This window comes from Dromiciops gliroides, chromosome 4, assembly GCF_019393635.1.
Source record: "Dromiciops gliroides isolate mDroGli1 chromosome 4, mDroGli1.pri, whole genome shotgun sequence".
Lineage (NCBI taxonomy): Eukaryota > Metazoa > Chordata > Mammalia > Microbiotheria > Microbiotheriidae > Dromiciops > Dromiciops gliroides.
Window position 1 is genome coordinate 465,205,617 of NC_057864.1, and position 19,587 is coordinate 465,225,203.

Genomic DNA, 19,587 nt, shown 5'->3' on the forward strand with positions numbered 1-19,587 from the left:
ACCTCAGTGGTAAACAGCAAAACCAGGTTGTGAATCCAAGTCAGGACTCCTGTCGCTGCATGGAGCTGCTTCTCTTGAAAGGAACGAAGCATTTTTCTGTGATGAACACAGAGAAACATGGGAAGACTTATATGAACTGATGCAGAGCAAAATAAGCAGAACCAGGAAAACCCACATACACAGTGAGCACAATAACCTAATGGGAAGAACCAAAAAAAAGCAAAACCGAATACCGAGACCTTAGCTTGACCATGTTGAGCGCTGACCAAGAGAGAATAAAGCTCACTCTCCTCCTTCCAGGTGGAGGCCCATTGGTGCAGAGCGGTGTATCCACTGCCAGTCACTCTTGGTCACTTGGGTAGTCTTGTTGGCCTTCTCTTTTTCTCTCTTTTATTCTTTGTTATAAGGGTTAGCTTCTGTGTAGGGGGAGGGGGGAATATATTTGGAAATGAAGATGATGTAAAAAAGCAAGAGATATCAAAATTTAAAAAAAATAATAATAAAGGGGCAGCTAGGTGGCGCAGTGGATAGAGCACAGGCCCTGGATTCAGGAAGACCTGAGTTCAAATCCGGCCCAAGACACTTGACACTTACTAGCTGTGTGACCCTGGGCAAGTCACTTAACCCCAATTGCCTCACCCACCCACCCTCCCCCCCCAAAAAAAAATAAAAAAGAAAAGAAAAAGAAGAATAAAGAGGGGGGAAAAAAAGCAGATGAGCACAACTAATCAATACCCAGTCAGTATTTGGGCTGGTAACATATATAGTGTGCTGTACCCTTAGGCCCCCACCTCTGCAAAGAAGGGAGGGAAGTCCATTTCTTCATCTTGTCTTTGGGCTGGGGTCAAGTTTAGTCATTATCCTTGTGAAATATTCACCTTCTTTTTTTGTTCTTTCCATTTCCATTGTTGTAGTCATTGTGTATATCGTTTTCCTGGTTCTGCGCACTGAAGCAGTCTTTTCATGGAACTGGTTAAGTCAATTGAGCTGCGTATGTCTGTAGGTCAGTGCTCCAGACGCTTGTTAATGTGTGGCTCTACAAGTTTCGGGTTCTCATGGGAATCTTCCTCAGTACAAATCCTTCTAGGCTAGTGAAGAATATGTGAGATTAAATAATGGCAATAAGAATGTAAAATGGCTTGGATGGGGGTCGGGGTTGCTTTTGGATCTCTTCAATTGCTTTTTTTTAAAAGGTCCTAGAAGTTTAAGGAAAGCCCAGGCCTCCTATTTTTAGTACCGTCCCTGCTGAATTTTTCCCCTCCTATGTTTACATAATGATAGTCACACCATCTGGTAATGATAGAAATGGCCATTGGGGTGGGGTGGTGAGAGCCTTAGGCCTACTCTCTAGAGGCAGTAGGTCGCTGCTGCCTTCAGTGTAGAAATCCTAAGTAATGGTTTGTTGTGCTCATTGTGGCTTGGGAAGAGGAAGTGGACAGGTCTCGATTTGGGTTTGGCGATTTCTTTGGACTCTCCTGCTGGAAAATGTTTAATATAGCATTGAAGGAAATCTTTTTTGAGTTCTGTCATTCCATTTTTCAAGTCTTAGTGGCTTAGGCATATCCAAGAAACCAAATGTTTCTGGGAATCCATCAGCATTATGCAGAGAAGGAATTGAAGAGCCCTGTAATCTCATGAAAACAGATACTTTTGAATTGTAGACTTCTTTTTTTTTTTTTAAGGCAATGGGGGTTAAGTGACTTGCCCAGGGTCACACAGCTAGTAAGTGTTAAGTGTCTGAGGCCTGATTTGAACTCAGGTCCTCCTGACTCCAGGGCCGGTGCTCTATCCACTGCGCCACCTAGCTGCCCCAAACTGTAGATTTCTTAAGGACACGCTTTAAAACCCAAAATGAGGGAAGATGGGGGAAGATTGGGGAGGGGGTCTGGGTGGGAAGAGTCAGGAGACCTGGTCCAGGCCTGGCCCTCCTACTCCCTAGCTCTGGAATCCTGGGCAGGCCCCTCGACCTCATGGGGCCCCAGTCTCCTCTCCTACATATGAGGGGCCTGGATTCCATGGTCTCTCACAATCTGTGGATCTGTGATTTTGAGTTAAGACCCTCTTCTAGAAGCTGGATGCCAGAACATGGAGCACCTGACGTGATGGCTCCGCTCTCTAAATAAACCCTGTGCATTTTGGAAGCTCGCTTTGTTCACTGGGGAGCTTTGGGGGTAGCTCCTCACAAGGTGACAAAAGGGGCAGCCTGACTTTCTCAGTGCTGATGTCCAAATAGCATCTTTTCCTAATTTCCTACCCCCCTAGCTATGCTCCTTCTCACCTTCTCCCCCAACACACACACACTTCAGAGGCCCAGGAGGCTGCTGTTTAACTTTAACTTTCATTCAGCACACTGAGTCTTTCATCCTCAAGTGTGAAAAACACTGGCATAACATCACTTGATTATGCCAGACCTATTTGAATTGTGGGAAAAGATCTAATTTCTTTTACTTGGAGCCAGTAAGAGGACAATTTCTATTGCAAGCAGGATGGGTGGCTGGGTTAATAGTTAGCTTTGACGCAGCATTTGAATGTCTGCAAACAGCTCAAACGATCCTCACAACCGCTTTGTGAGATTGGCACTGTTGTTAGCCCCAATTTATGGATGAAGAAACTGAGGCTGAGAGGTCATTTTAGCTAGTAAGTGTCTGAATCAGGATTTGAAATCAGGTTCCCCTGATGCTATCCACTGGGTGAAGCCTTGGGCCTAGAGTTGGGAGGACCTCAGTTCAAGTCTAGCCTTCACTTTATAAAGTCTTGATCGAGGGATTGAGCTCTCTCCATGAAGGCCAACGCATTCATTTTTATTAAGGAGGGAGTTCAAACGTGTCAGGCTAAGGATTTTCCCTTCAGAGCTTGTTGCCTCTTGCTGGTATAACTTGATCAGATGATTTATTACCTAGATACCTAGTCCTCACCTGGAAAATAAATGCAGTTCCCCATTAAGGTCACTGACCCCATCAGTCCTAGGTGCAGAGAAAATTGTTGCCATTTCCTATTGATTGGCTAAAGTAGGAATGGAATTTGAGCAAATCCCAGATCAGTCACAGCTCTGTCAACAGGGTACTTTGCATACTTGTCTTTCTACTGACCATTCCAACTCTGACTCTTTCTGTCCTTTATCATCTTTGCCACTTTGGAAGGACCAAAATGAAACTTCAGAGCTGCCTCAGGGGATTTGGGAAACCCAGATGTTCTGAAGCTGAATCTCCTCGGGGACCAGTTGCTAGTAGGGAAGCCTGCCCAAGACTGCTGTCATCACTGAGGAGTATCTGGTGATGGAGGCGTGCAGCAAATGCAGGAGTTCATTGTCAGGCCCAACAAGTGGTTGTGCCTCCATGAGCACAGTTCTCTAAGTAGAGAATGCAGGTTTTGTGTTTCTCCACATCAAGAGCTTCATGGGGCAGAGACAGAGTCTCGCCTCTACCACTTTTGCCTCCTTTCTGTAGTCTGGCTGGGCTGGGCCCGTCGTTGTAGGCTTACACTGGCGTCGTCTGCCCCTCCACGAGCACATTGAATAGGAAGCAGGCTTGGTGACTGGTGAAGACTAACCCAGGTCAGCAGTGATGCATGCAAGTGCGAGTCTGAAGCTATTCACTCTCTGGAAGCTCATGGTGCAGTGGCCAGAGCAGGGAGCCTGGAGTCAGAGAGACCCCAGTGCCCATTTGACTGAAGACACTTAATATCGGTGTCACCCTGGGCAAGTCTCTTAACTGCTGCTTGCCTCAGTTTCCAAAAGTGTAAAATGGGAATCATAAGAGCATGGACCTTATGAGGTTGTTGTAAAGCACTTCACGCAGGCTCAGTACCTGGTGAGTGCTTAATACATGCTTATTCCCATATTCCTTTCCCCTCCAGCCTGATCAGGGCTACCTCCAGAGGGTAACTTTCTCCTTCTAGCTATGGAAAGGACTGGTGTTGTTTATGTTTTTCCAAAGGGGTTGAGGGAGAGCAAGGGAGGTGAGGGAAGTGCCTGGAAATTCTTCCTTAGAATCTTTTGTCAGTTTGATTCATCAGATATTTATTAGGTGCCTACTGTGAGCAAAGTAGAGGCTAACAATATAAAAGGGATATACACTGGTTATGTCCCCAGAGTGGGACCAACGGTTATGAATGACATAGTGACTTTTCTCACGTAATTCCAGATCAAGTCACAGCTCTAGCAACAGGGTATTTAGTGTGCCTGTCTTCCCACCAGCTATTCCATCTTTGCCACTTTGGAAGGAGTAAAGTAAGACTTTAGAGTTGTTTCAGTTTATGCTTCTCTTATTATGAATGCTTTAGGGGGCAGCTAGTTGGCACAGTGGATAAAGCACCGGTCCTGGATTCAGGAGGACCTGAGTTCAAATCCAGTCTCAGACACTTGACATTTACTAGCTGTGTGACCTTGGGCAAGTCACTTAACCCTCATTGCCCCACAAAAAAAAAAAAAAAGAAAAAAAAATGAATGTTGATGAATACTTTAGAGCATCTTTTCCACATAGTTGTTGATAGTTTGCATTTCTTCTTTTGTAAATTATTCATGTTCTTTGTTAGGGAAGGGCTCTTGGTCTTATTTTGCATTATACCCTTTAGATCTTGACTTTCAGACTTTTCCCCTCTACTCAGTAGTTTCCCTATTGATTCTCTCTGCACTAATTTGTTCGTGCAGAATCTGTCCAGTTGTTCCTGGGAGGGTGCTCCTTACTTACATAGATTTGGCCAGTGATAGCCTTATCTTAGACATTTCTAGCCCTTGTTGATAAAGTGGTCAAGAAGATGTCATTAGTGTCAGTAAACCCACCCACGAGTGTGGTTTGAAAAGTTTTGCAGATAGTGGAAAAACCCTGGAAAGTATTTAGGATAAGACATAATTATAACTGTACCAACGAAAAACAGGCTGTTTCAGCCGCCCTCCCCTTCCTTCTTCAAAAATCTCAGGTTGCCAGGCCCAGTCTCATAGTTTGGGCCAAAGAAATTGTGGTTTGGGGTTCTTAGCTGTTATTTGAAACTTAGTGAAGTTAATGCAGAAAAAAAGGATGGAAATAAAGAAAGAGAGCAGACTTTTTAATGATGTATATGGAGGAAATGACCTTAGGTACATGGAGATTCCGTTCTTTGTTGGGAGACAGCCATCAGTCACTGGGCCTTTTCTTCCTTTTGTTCCACTGAAGCTTCGTGTGATGACATTCACATCCATATGGTGTTGTAATTATGGTTTACAAGGTTGAGCCAGTATACTCTCAGGGAAAAGGGCCTTGAATTGGGAGTTGGAGGACCTGGTTCAAATCCCAGCTGTGTGACCTTGGGCAAGTCATGTCACTTCTGTAGGCCTCACTTTCCTCCTTAGTAAGATGAGGGGCTTGGACGAGACAATGTTTAAGAGCCCTTTGAACTCTGAATCGGAGAATCCTGAACAGTAAGTTGGCCTTCAGTCCTTGTGGTGGTTGAATAGGATGGGTCGCTGGTTGTAAGAGGCAAGAAGAACTGCTTTGTTCATCCCTTTTGGGATGTCTCCTTTGGGTGCTCCTACTACTTCCTCCCTTAGATAGTCTGTTCTTTTAAAAATACCTTTATTTTAATTTTAATTTTTTTTGGTGAGGCAATTGGGGTTAAGTGACTTGCCCAGGGTCACACAGCTAGTAAGTGGTAAGTGTCTGAGGCCGGATTTGAACTCAGGTGCTCCTGAATCCAGGGCCGGTACTTTATCCACTGCGCCACCTAGCTGCCCCTAAAAATACCTTTATTGATACCTTTTGTTTTTATATCACAGTTATCATCATCATAACTTTTATGTAGTACTTACTATGTGCCAGGTACCATGCTAAGTGCTTTACAGTTATTTTTTTATTTGAGTCTCAGAACAACTCTGGGAAGTAGGCACTATTGTTATCCCCATTTCACAGATGAGGAAACTGAGGCAGACAGCAATTGAGTGATTTAACTAGGTTCACATAGCTACTAAGTGTCAGGTCAGATTTGAACTCAGTTCTTCCTGACTTCAGATACCATGCTCTATCCACTTAAATACCTCACTGCCCCGTTCATTTCCAAATGCATCCCTCCGCTTTTGAACTTCAGCTACCTTCTGAGTCATCCCTTGTAATGAAAATTTTTAAAAAATAGCTCAGGAAAACTAACTGGGTATTTTTTTATAACCTTGTTTTCCATCATGGCATCATCTCCTGGCTCTCTGTAGCTAATTATTCACTCCCATGTCTCAATCATAAATGAATATGCTCAAGAAATATTGTGGTCTAGTGCTGGGCTTAGAGTCAGGAAGACCTGGGTTCAAATCCTGCCTCTGGCATTTCCTACCACAGGCAAGTCAGTTTACCATTGCTGAGCCTCAGTTTCCTCAGCTGTACAAAGAGGGGCCTGATGAGACGGCCTCTAGGGTATCTTCCAGCTCTAAGTCTCTGATCTTATAAATAATACCTCTGTGCACTTGCACATGTCTTTCCCATCATTTCTCAAATACCTCATATTTTTATCTAATCAAGGATCCTGTTGTTTCTAGGTCAGGAAGTGAGAGGGTATGTGGCCTTCCTTCCCACCCCAACCCCTGCCCTAAGGATATTTGGGGGCTGCCCTCTTCGGCTACCAGGACCTATGAATTCCCCAACCTCCACTTTCACCCTTGATCTCACAGCTGCCCAAGCAGTGAGCCCAAGCTCCTGTCCTTCTACATGGCCCTGGGTCTTATTCCGCCCAAGACCTCAACCTCCCTCCTCTCTGGGTCCCTTCACCCATGCTCTGGATTCCCTTCCCTCCCTTCCTCTTATATTTAACCATTTCATCCACCCTCAAACCCCTTGTTCCCTTCTCCTGTTACCAATCATGCATTGCCGGACCCCATTCTTGGCTTAGCCCACCGCCATCTGTCTTCTCTGCTCCTCCATGTGTGCTACTGAATTCCATCAGAGGAACCGACATGATTAGGCCACCGGGGTCCACTACAGATTTATAGGAAAAACCTCAACTTAGCCTTAATTGCTACATTGCAATCCTTCCTTCCTCTCTGTTTGTTCCTCCATGGTACTTCCCAGAGGGATGGTTCTGAACCTTCTGCTTTCTTCAAGCCTTTCCTCCTGTGCTTCAGACTTGAAGGAAGAGGTGGCCCTTCCCTTTCTTCTTCTCCTTCTTCTCCTCTTCCTCCTCATTCTCCCCCCCCCCCCCCCCCGTGTCGCCCTTGATCCTACCCCAGTGCCTCACGTCCTCTCTGGTGTCTCACCTTCTATCTCACTCTTCCCTGGCTCTCTCTGTTTCTCCTTCTCCCTGTCCCACAAGTATCTCAAACTCAGCCTGCCTTAAGTGGAACGGACCCTCCTTAAACCTCCTCCTCCGGGTTTCTGCTAAAGGCCCCAGGCCCTCCCACCTTAATGCCGTCCTCATCTCTTCTCTCTCGCTCACTGCTCGTAACCAGTCCCTTGTTAGATTTCACTGTTCCTGTCTCCACACCTCTGGTATTAGTCCCTTTCTCAGGCCTTTATCATCTCTCGGCCACACCCTTACAATAGGCTCTTCCCTCTCCAGGTGAATGGCCCCACAGCGAGCTGTCAAAAGAGCCTTGGAAGAGTACAGACCCTCCCTCCCTTATCCCTCCCTTGCTTCGGGAATTGCCACTGGTGCCTTCCTGCCTGAGAAATAGATGGAACACCCCTTTGACATTTCAGGCCCTTAGGTGCTCGGCGCCCGCTTCCTGCCCCCACACCTTTGCATGGAGACTGAGGCCTCTTTGAGAGTCTTTAGCTTCTTCAAAGCTCTCCTTCCCTGTGCCTCCTCCTTCAGGAAGCCTTTCCCGATTTCCCTTGTTTGACCTGCCTCCATCTGTTGCCAAACATGGTCACTGTGGTGGCTGGTTTGTATAATGCCTTTGTCTGTTAGAATGGAAGACTCGGTGATGGGGGTAGGTTAGAGTATTTCCAGAAATGACGGTGACACAAACAGTGAAAGGCATCAAGGAAATGTAGGTTTTCCTAAGGTCTTTAAGACAGTTGATGTTGAATGTATCATTGTATCCCCAAGATCTAATAGAGTGCCTTGTATTTAGTTGGTGCTCACTGAATACTTGTTGGCTTGGTGTGCTCCTGACTTTTCTGTAATTTTTAGGGCTATAAGGAGGGTGGTAAAGAGGATACCTAGAATTCAGATTTATTTTGGCATTGTAGAGCTTTTATTTTTCACATCATCTTTTCTAGTTTGTTTTATTGAGGCCACTACTAAAATTACTTGGTATTTCCTGAAAATATCCCAAGGGAGTAGGCCAAGGGCAACTTACAGAAGTGTAAGATGGAGGCCTGGCATTAGACAGGAGAAGCTAGGTTGGCATAGTCCTGGCTTTGCCTCTTTAACTAGGAGACCTTGAACGAGTGAGGTTCCCTCTCTGGGATTCAGTTTCCTCATTTGTAAAAACAGAGGGTGGGAGGCAGCTAGGTGGGGCAGTGGATTAAGCACCGGCCCTGGATTCAGGAGGACCTGAGTTCAAATCCGGCCTCAGACACTTGACACTTAATAGCTGTATGACCCTGGGCAAGTTACTTAACTCTCATTCCCCCCTTCCCCCCCCAAAAAAAAACCCAAAACAAAACCCAACCCAGAGGGTGGGACTGAACAATCTCTTGAGATCCCTTCCGATTCTGTGATTTTGTGTCTAATTCAACATATAGATAAATGAGAGTTTATCACAATAAACAGTGCCATGCCATGACACATCTTCTTTCCCTCACAGAGTAAAGGCAGCCCAGACTGAGTTAGGACAGCAGATCCTGGCTGATTTTGAAGAAGCTTTTCCTTCCCAGGGTACCAAGGTAATGTTGGGATGTTCTCTTTTTGGTGACGTGTCAAAACAAACTCGGACACTTTACCCCTGTGCTTGCCACCTTTGACCTCTTGTGTGCCTGATAGTGTTCCTAAGATGTTCTATCTAGAAGCCCGATGTCTTTTTGCTGGAATTTGTCCATACTGTACATAGTAGGGTCCTGATTCCTGTGAGTGCAAACTGAGGAACTGTCCTGGCTCAGTCTGTTGTATGTCAAATCCTAACATCCTGGTTCCTTTTGAAATTTTTTTTGCTCATGGCTATATATATATATATATATTTTTTTTTTAAATCATGAAAGGTTCGCCTCAGGTTAAAAACTCTTTCGGAAAAGTCATCTACCTCTGGTTATCCCCAAAGGAGGAAGAGACTCGGACAGAATGTCAGCAGTTTTAGATAGCATGTGAGGAGACTGTCAAGATAATCACAGGCCGGCTTTGAGCAGCTGCCCTGCCAGGGAGCTGTCTCTGGGAATGTGTTTGTGTGTGTCCTGCATCCGAGAGGTCTCTGGTATTCCAGCTGTGGGCTTCTGTCTAATTCTCTTCCTATACTGGGCATCCCTAGCTGTGGCTGTTGATTCGCATGGATTGGCAGCTTTTATTACGGGGACCCCTTATATTTCAGCAGATGACATCATGAGTGTTGGAGGGAGACCCCTCAACGCTATCATCAGCTCCCATTTATCTGAGATATTTCTGGAGACCATTGTTCAGGCCAACAGGAGAATAACCTTGGCAAGCAGCCTTTCTCACCACGGCCTTGGTAGCCCAGATGCACTTACTGAGCCAGGGAAAAGTTTCCTGGATCTGCTTTAATATTCCGTAACTGGAAACTCCCTAATCATGTGCCTTTGTCCTCCGTGGATGTAATTTAGGATGCAGGTGTGGGTGTTTGGCCTGGCTCTGGGCTCTGAAGGATCGGCCTTACACCTTCTTTGGGCCGCTCTTGAGTATTGCTTCTGAGTGTGCTCAAGGTTCTCTGGTGGAGAATCCCTTCCCCATTGGGCCCCCCACCTTGGGGGCCTCCTGCTTGAATCACTGATAGTACCTGCGGGAGGGAACATTGTTATCCACATTTCATGGATGAGTCATTTACTTGAGAATGTTTGACACGTTGGTGTAAAGAGAGGATTGAAATCTCTCAATTTTTATCCTAATCTTTCTGTCCAAAGGGACTTGGGAGGCTCTGTGGTCTAACCCTGAAGCAGTCCACTCTGGCCCATGAGGGTCAGTTTTGTTATTTGGAAGAACTTGGCCCTGACCCACTCGATAGCCTTTTTTTCCCCAGAGCCCACTAGCTTGTTGCATTTAGGATGATTTTCCTTAAGCTGCTCTGTTTTTCTGCCCCCTGCTGTTTTTCAAGTTTTGCTTTGTTTTTTGAAATAGCACATTGGCTGGCCTGGGAACACCTTTTGTGGCACTGTGGTCCTTTAGAAGCAGGCACAACCAAAATGCCACTTTTGTGAGGCTTAGCATTTTCCCCCAAGATAGGAAGTAGAGTCCAGTGTTGAAGTCAAAAGGCCGGCCTGCTGCCGGCTAACCAGTGTAGCTGACTGGAGATGACCTTGGGCGATTCTGCAGCTGGGCCACAATGAGAAACTGGGGGAAGGTGATAACATTAGAAGCCAGAAGAGATCAATTCATGTTTGGTTGTATATGAATCTACTGGGGTACTTTGGGAGGGTCCTTTGACCATTTGGTGACTCACTTTCCATTTTTGAAACACAAATAGCAATAATAAAAATAGTTGGCATTTGTATTTGATAATATGCTTAATGTTTATTAAATATTTAATATATTTTAAAAGTGACATTTTTAATTTATAGAAATTTACAGTGGATAAAGCACTGGCTCTGAATTCAGGAGGACCTGAGTTCAAATTTGGTCTCAGATACTTGACACTTACTAGCTGTGTGACCTTGGGCAAGTCACTTAATTGTCATTGCCCCACCAAAAAAAAAAAAGAAAGAAAGAAAAAGAAAAGAAATTTATGAGGCATTTTAGAGCCCATTTGAGTCTCATGCTAATCCTAAAGGTAGGTACTCTCTAGGGATTATTGTCATTATTTTACAGATGATAAAGCTGAGGCTCAGAGAAGGGATGTGACTTTCCTCATGGTCACAGAGCTCATGAGTGTTGGAGCCAGGTTAGGAGCCCAGGACTTTCTGACTAGTCTGATTCTTGTCAGGCTGCTTCTCAAAAGAATGACAGCCAGGGAGAGAATAGATGTAACACAATTAGCAAACCTGAAAGTGTTACAGAAAGATTCGAGATTCTAGTTAATATTTGTCAAGTATTCTGACTTGTCTAAATGGACAGAACTAAGAGTCACAGAATGGTTGAGTTGGGAATGGCCTCCAAGAGGAAAGTGAGGCTTTCAGAGGGGACGGGACAAAAGGAACTTGTCCCAGGAGGCAGAGGGAAGTAGTTATAAAACTCAAGAGCTCAAGCCTCTGACTTCAGGTCCGGTGCTTTTCCTTCCATATATTACTTACTTTGGTTTTTTCAGTGTTTGGCTGGAGTGAGTTACAGTGGATTGGAAGCTTGGCTTCAGCCATCCTACCCAGAGGCCTTCCCTCAGGAGCAGTGTTGATGCATTGTTCCCTTTGGTGGCCTCTCTATGACCCATTAAAACCTTAGAGGACCTAGATGGATGATTTACTGTTAGCAAAACTAGTGTCGTGGTTTGGCACCCCTTCAGAGTTTGAGACCCCCTTCCCCTTCCCCCCATTGTGACCCAGATGTAGTGATTTCAAGCTAAAGAATCCTAGAGGTTCAAGTCAAATGGAAGGGGTCTACCGAGGGGGAAGCTAGGGTTATTCTGTTATTTTTGAGAATGCTGCTCCAACAACCTCAACAGACTGGCTTCTGGTTGGTTTCCAGAATGTCAGATGTCCCTTGGGCAGCCCTCGCCTTGCTTTCCCAAGCTTCTCCTGTCTGATTCACAAAGCAGCTTTTATGATGGAGGGAGGGAAGGTAGGGGACAGGGAGGGGGGGGGGAAGAGAGAGAGAGAGAGAGAGAGAGAGAGAGAGAGAGAAAATGAGATTGAAATCATTCGTGGAGGGACCAGAATACCCATGTACCCTGGGAGTAAGAAGTGTCAGGGAAGTGGGAGAAACAATAACAGAATGATAGAATGGGTCAAAGACCAGGTGGTTTTTAAACACCTTTTGATTAGTTTTTTTGCCCTAGCTGTTGACCTGTTTGTTGCCTGTTGTTTGTCTTAACAGAGGCCTGGGGGCCCCAGCAATGTCCTGCGAGATGCCTGTCTGGTTGCTAATGTTTTGGACCCCAGGATCAAACAGGAAATCATCAAGAAGTTTATTAAGCAGCACCTCTCTGAATACCTGGTGCTCTTTCAAGAAAACCAAGATGTGAGTAGTGGCCAGATTTGCTCAGATGCTTCTTTTGGGTTTGATCGGTTGGTGATAAGAGAGCCTGTGTCTGCGTGCCCAGCCCCTCCGAGCCTCATCCTTGCTTAGCATCCCTGACTTGAGATGTTTCCCCATGAGTTGTGAATGTCTGAGATTGACAGTGTGGGGATGTCCACTCTTCTTTCCCAGACTCACAAGAGTACTGGGGAAAGGCTGTGGGGTTGCCTGTGTTTTCCTATTCTCTCTTTAAGCTGTCAGTGCTGTGTGTGGGCACCAGGTGATCCTTGTTCCTCATCTTCACCAGGTTGCCTGGCTTGACAAAATTGACCGCCGCTATGCCTGGATAAAACGCCAGCTTGTGGACTATGAAGAGAAATACGGGCGGATGTTTCCACCTGAGTGGTACATGACTGAGAGGATTGCTGTCGAGTTTTGCCATGTCACCAGGTAAGTCCACCCAAGCCATGGCCCAAGTCTGGTCCTTTGGACAATGATGCATTAGAAGAGTTGCCCCCAAAGTGGCTCCAGGTACAGATTGCTGTTATGGCTGGGCTGCACTGTTCTCTGATGCATGCCTGAGCTGAGCCTCCCCTTCCCATGTGCTCCTCCCCGTGGGTCTCTGCTTAAGGGCAGAGTCTTAGCTAGCGCTCAGCCGAGCTGCTCTCCTCCACTGAGGCCTGGCTCAGAAAGCATTTCTCCAAGAATTCTCCTTGGATTGACCCAAAAGTCCACCCCAGGAATTCCCAAGGAACTCCAAAATTCCTCCCAACCCAGGGCTTCTTAGGTCTCCATCATTCCCACTCCTCATCGTATGTACATTATGCTGAATGTCTAAGCCCATAGCATTTCTGGTTCAGATCCACTAGGAAGGGAAGTGGGGAAAAATAAGGAAGCGCCTCTGAGGGGCGAGATGCCAGGCAGACCCTTGGTGCTTAATCGTTGTTGGCGGGTGATGCTAATAGTGCAGAGCATTTAACAGATACGGGGTCATTTATCTTCACTGCATTGGTTGGGAGAGCCTTCATTAACTCAATGAACAGGGCCTACTACGAGCCAAGGACTGCACTAGGTGCTGGAGGCACAGAGATCAGTGAGGGCAGCCCTTGCCCTCAAGGAAATGACCTCGTATCGATGGGAAACCACACGTACACACATAAGTGAAGACAGTCTCCACATCAAGTCATTTCACTGTGTGAGGGAGCGCGGAGGGTGGAAAGATTAGTAAAGACCTCCAAGAAGATGGACCGTGGCCAGGACTGTCTCCCACTGTGGGAGGACTGGAGCCCCAGAAAATGAAGTCAGCACATCAGCAACAAAGCTGAGAACAAATCTGCCGGACTACCGGTCGTCAGTAGGTGGTATTAGTAGTGATTGAGTTACTTGGCTCAGAGCCTCATGGTGCGTGTTTAGACACAATACCAAGTAAGTCAAGTGTTTAGTACAGATAAAGTAAAAAGCAATGAATGATCCCTTCACGAGATAAATTAAATGACCATGAAAAAGCTAGTTCGTACCTTCCCCCATGACTGCAGAGAGAAGTGAGGGACCAGGGAGGCAGAAAACTGCATGTAATGCAGACTTTTTTGATACGTTGGCTGGTTTTGCTGGCCGTGATGTCTTCTTTTTTGTTCCTTATTATAAAGCCTGGCTGTCTGGAAAGGGGTAGAAGGAGGGACAGTGGGGAATGAAGATGATGCCAAGAAGACAGTCGGTCAAAACTTATTCAAAACAAAAAGATGAGCCTCCCACATTATCCTGATGATTGCCTAAACACACAAAAACTAGTCCAGAACAATTCAGCTCAGTCCCTGGCTTTCTCTGGATCAGGGTAGAAGTAATCTGTATGTTTTAAAAAACCTCTTTGGAAAGCTTCTATAGCTTGGTTGTTGTGTGGGGCAGCTGGATGGCTCAGTGGGCAGAGCCCTAGGCTTGGAGTCAGGAAGATCTGAGTTCAGATCTTGCTCCAGATACTCCCCAACTTTGTGAGCCTGGGCAAGTCACTTATCCTCTCTGTGCCGCAGCTGTAGAATGAAGATCACATAAGATGTTTAGCACAGTGGCTGGCACATAGTAGGGCCTCAATAGATACTTGTTTCCTTCCTTTCTTGAGAAACAATAGGTTACCATAAATTTAGCTATCAGTGCATAGTTAAAGTGGGTGTTAACTTCCCTCTCATATTCTGATTTGCAAAGAGAGAGTGGTGATTGAAAGCTGCTTCTCCTTCTGCACGGGCAGACTGACAAGCTGAGGCCCTGCCAGCTAGGGCTTCTATAGGCACTTGCCGTTGTTCTCCAGCTAACAGCACAGTTCCTGTCCAACTTCCATTGTTAGAATCCTGGCCAAAGGCCCCACAGATTCTCCGTTCCCAAATAAACTCCCAGCCTCTCCTTTTGAGTTGTGTCATTCAGCCTTGCCAGGGAGGGGAAAGCAGGTTAGCGCTTAGGAAGTAGAAGGCAAGGGAGTGGTCGACAGAGTCAGAAAGCTCTGGGTTCCAGTCCAGCCTCATCCAAGTGCTCCCTTGTACGTGAGTTTGTTGGGAGGGTTTCTACACTGGGAGTGTCCCACACTGAGAAAGTCACAAGTCATCTTACCCATGACCTGTATTCTAGACAGAGTCAGGTGACCAAACAGTGCTCTCATTCTGAGGGAGGCTGCGTCAGTGCATAATCGACTTAGCACCTAGGGAATGTGCCCCCCCCCCCTGCTGTGTGCCTTTTTCATTTATCCCTTGGTTGGAGAGGCAGTATTAGAGGGCAGATTTAGGAGATCATTTCTGTGAGAGGTAGCACGGTGTCCTGAATTGGTGTCAGATACAAATAGAAATGGGTTCCACAAAGTATCGACTCAGAAAACCACAAATGAACTCTACCTGCATCATGCTGCATTTCTGTTGATTTTGTTAATCATTTTTGAGTTGCATTTGAATCTGGTTTAGGAGTTTGGCACCAGAGCCAGCCTCAGAATTAGGAAGCCTCTCCTTCAACAAACCCCAGTCAGATTGTTTATTTTATTTTTTGTTTGTTTGCTTTGGGGGTTTTTTATTGGGTTTTTTTGCAGGGCATTGAGGGTTAAGTGACTTGCCCAGGGTCACGCAGCTAGTAAGTGTCAAGTGTCTGAGACCAGATTTGAACTCAGGTCTTCCTGAATCCAGGGCCTGTGCTTTATTCACTGCACCACGTATCTGCCCCTGTCAAATTGTTTATTAACCTCTCCATGCCCCAGGCTGCAAGTTTCAAAACTGTTGCAGTCAGTGCTGGTGGAAGGAGTTTCCTTACCTGGTACATCCCTTGCACCAGTGAAAGCATGAGTCTAGCAAGCAACAGAACATATTTATGTTGACAAAATGTAATGATTTTCTCTACTGCATGGTTATTTTTAATGGGCTATGATTTTGTTACAAGATGACAATTTATGAAACCATTGTCTGATTCATAATTCCTGATGGTTCTTATTGTAATATCAGCAGAGGCAGCAGAGAGGAACTAGATTCAGTAGGTCATAGGGGCAATCAGAGTTGGCCTTACAGTCCTTCATTTGGTGCTGCTGCCTTCTCCTAAAAGCTCTGCTCAGGCTCTGGTGCCCACCTTCCAGAGGCTAGACCAAGACAGGGACGAGTCTCAGTGATGGATGTGCCCCTGTGTGTTTTTCTAAGGTTGTTTGCTTTTTCCTCCCAGTTAGTCAGTCAGTTAGCTCTTACCTTGTGTGGGAAAGGCTATTTTCATCTTGCTTTTTCTTTTCTGCAAGGGTGGAACTTGCCAAGATCATGCGCACCCGAGCTAAGGAGATAGAAGTGAAATTGCTTCTGTTTGCTATCCAGAGGACAACCAACTTCGAGGGACTTCTGGCCAAGCGATTTTCTGGCTGCACCCTGACAGACGGGGCCCTGGTGAGGAGTGGGTAGGGAGGGGGCTTCTATAGAGCCAGCGAATCCAGTGTTCTGCCTGCTCATAGACCCATACACCTCCACTTAGAGGTCATCAATTCCACCCCTTTCACGTTATAGCTGTGCAGACTGACACCCAGAGAGAGCCTAGCCCAGTAATGATGCTTCTGAATTCTTGTCATTGAGAATCACTGGGCCTTTACAGAGCATGTCAGGGTTTTCCCCCAGTGTGCCCTACAGTCATTTTGGTTTAAGTATGTTCCTCATTTTATAGCCTCGTGATTCTAGCAGCTGTAGACACTCAATATAATCATACATCTCTTTGGCCTTTAACCACATACCTGCCCAGTTTTATTAAAGTTGATTCAAAATTATGAGAGCGATGCTCATTTGAAAACTTATATTGGCCACCATTTTGCTTCAGCATGGCAGGTTGAACTTTCCTGTCATAATATTTTCAAGCTGCAAGTGACCTGTGAGATTATGTAATTCAACCTCATTTCACCCTGGAGGGGGAACTGAGACCCACCAAGGTAAAGTGATTTTTCCCAGTGTCCCAAGTCTAGTTAAGTGGCAAAGGCAAGACTGGAACCTACATTTCCTTCATCCCAGCCTCGGGCATTATCCATTACATCACAAGACCTCAGAGGGTCCTGAGATTCTGTGATGATCTACAGGTGTTCAAGGAAGATGGGCACCTCTGGTGTGAGGGCTTGCTGAGCCCTTTTCAGGGCTGTTTTCCACCTTTGGTGTCCACCTGGATGCAACTCTAACCTGTGACTCCAAGGAGCTGTGGCGTGCACAGCAGCTTCACCTGGTAGACATTTTGGTAGACAGACTGAAGGAGGTTAAGGGTAACCAACAGATCCAAACCCATTGGTGAGTCAAAGGAGAAACGGTGTCTGCCCCAAGTATGTGAAGGTCTTCCCAGGTGGGATGTGAGCGGTTTGTGCCAACGGGACGCGAAGGTAACAGAAAGCTTCATTAGACAGGGAGGATGTCAGGGTCATCGTTCACTGACTTTTGTGCTTCCACTGGACTTCAGTGACTCTGGAAGAGAGAGTGAGGCCAACAACTTTGTGCGACTCTGCCTCCCTTAAATCCAATTTACATGCAAGTCAGGATATCACCCATACCATCGTACCGCTTTTCTCTACCTCAGAGTCCTATGACAATAGGCAAGCGACAAAGCAGCAGGTACAGATACATTGAGAGCTGTAGTCACAATCCTGCACACAGGTGGCTTAGGTCATAGGCTCATCTCACTGGACTGAAGCAGCAGTGGAATTTGGCAGGCCCCTGTGTCGGAGCAGCCTTTTTGAAGGACTGCACTGCTCACCTCTTGGTGTGAGGAAAGGGCTAAAAAAGGTGCCATAAAAGTTGTATGTTTCATCTAAGCCACCATTGGCTTATTTACTGAGGCAGGCAGGGATCCTACCCTGCAGTTGAAACACACACAAAAATACAAAAACTTTTGCAAAGATGATTCCATTCACCATTGGTACATGGAATGTGTGCATGCATATGGACAACAAAAAAATCTATTAGACCTGAAAGATGAACAGTACTTGTTGCAAGAGAACCCAGCAGGTATCCCATCCAAACAGCAGCCCTAAGTGATACAAGGCTTGAAAATGAAGGCCAGTTTACCAAAGTCAGTGCCACTTACGTGTTTTTCTGGAGTGGCCTCAGTGAAAGGGAATGCTGGGAAGCTGGCATAGGTTTCACAATCAAAACTAATCTAGTCAAAAAGCTTATATTCCTCCCAAAAGGAGTGAACAACAGGCTCATGATAATGTGATTGCCACTTTCAGGAAACTGTCCTATCACTGTCACCAGTGTGTATATACTTATTTATACCATGACAAATCCTGATGAGGTGAAAGAAAAAAATTTTTAAGGCCTGGAGACCTTAAAGAGGACAAGCTTACAATTCTGGGTGACTTTAATGACAGAGTAGGCACAAACTTTCAGATATAGCAGGGGATCCTTGGGAGGAATGTCATCAGAAATAGCAACAGCAGTGGTCACTTGATACTGAAGACGTGTGTGTGTAGCATGACCTTCTCATCACCAACACTGTCTTCCATTTACCTAAATGTAATGAAACTTTATGCATGCACTCTCCCAGCAAACACTGGCATTTAAGGAGAAGAGACAGACAGGATGTGAGAGTGATGAAGGCAATGTGTAGCACAGAGTGCTGGACTGATCATAGACTTATCCTCTCTGTACTAAACATTTGCATTCAATAAGTGGCAGCCCCAAGTCAAGACAACTACCAGAAGACTTAACCTCAACAGATTAGAGCACTTCACCTAGTGTGAAGTTTGTGCTAACGTGGAGGAAAGCTGAGCCAACACACAGTTGGCAGCAGTGGAGCCAAAAAGGAGTGGGCAGCTTTCAGCGATTTGGTGTACAGTACTGTATTTACTCATCTGGGCAAGAACACTAGCAAAGACCAAGATTGGTTTGGTGAAAATGATGTGGAAATTCAGAAGCTGCTAAGCAAAAAACGAGAATTCCACAGGGCTTACCAACAGGAATAGTACATCTGCCTCCAAGAAGACATCTTTAAGAGGGCTTTAACTCCATCAGAAGTAAAGTTCATGGGGGCAGCTAGGTGGCGCAGTGGATAGAGCACCGGCCCTGGAGTCAGGAGTACCTGAGTTCAAATCTGGCCTCAGACACTTAACACTTACTAGCTGTGTGACCCTGGGCAAGTCACTTAACCCCCATTGCCTCACTTTAAACAAAAAAGAAGAAGTAAAGTTCATGCAAAGCTTAGAGATGCAAAATTCTTGGCTAAGTAAGACGGCAGATGAAGTTCTGTTTTGTGCTGATAGTGACCATCTAAAGCAACTTTATGATGCCTTGAAGACTATGGTGCATCTCAGCTACTACAGTGATGGAGCCACACTGATTAGTGATAAGGACATGATCCTGAGAGATGGGCTGAATACTTCCATAGTGTAAGGGCTAAAATTCTAGCTAGAATGTCTAAAATCTAATGAGTGGTTGCCTTAAATTAGAAGCTTTAGCAAGAGTTTAGATTTTTAAGCATTTTATTAAGGTGCATTAGAATCTAGTGATCAGAGAGAAAGAGGCCAAGATGCCTTCATCTATCTATCTAAGGGAGCCAGCATCTCTGCCCTAGCCAAGCCAAGGTTCAGGGCCAAAAAGACCTCACTCCCTCTTCCTCTTCCCAGAAGCCTCTTGTGAAACAGGAAACAGGGCCGTGTACACACACACACACACACACACACACACACACACACACACACACACACACACACACCCCTCCAAGCTAATTGGTTGGCAGCACTGATTGACAGAATTAACGGGCGGCTCTACAGATGCAAGTTCTGGATGCCGGGCAGCTTCTGGACACTGGCCCACTTCTGGATGCTAAAGTCACATGGCTTCTCCTCATGGCAGAGCTTCCCTACAGTATCTCTCCAGCAGGGGTGCCATTCTCATTCTCACAGTAGCATTCTCAACGGACTGTCATCAGTCAATGCTGAAGCCATTG

At 45.8% G+C, this 19,587-nt stretch overlaps 1 protein-coding gene across 1 annotated transcript in view; it reads left to right on the forward strand.

Annotated features, from left to right (window-relative positions):
• VPS53 (VPS53 subunit of GARP complex) overlaps nucleotides 1-19,587 on the forward strand; it is a 132,150-nt gene that overhangs the window by 55,156 nt on the left and 57,407 nt on the right. Inside the window, 4 exon segments of the mRNA XM_044002590.1 lie at nucleotides 8,708-8,786; nucleotides 12,028-12,171; nucleotides 12,476-12,618; nucleotides 15,917-16,058. Coding sequence (XP_043858525.1) covers nucleotides 8,708-8,786; nucleotides 12,028-12,171; nucleotides 12,476-12,618; nucleotides 15,917-16,058 — 508 coding nt within the window.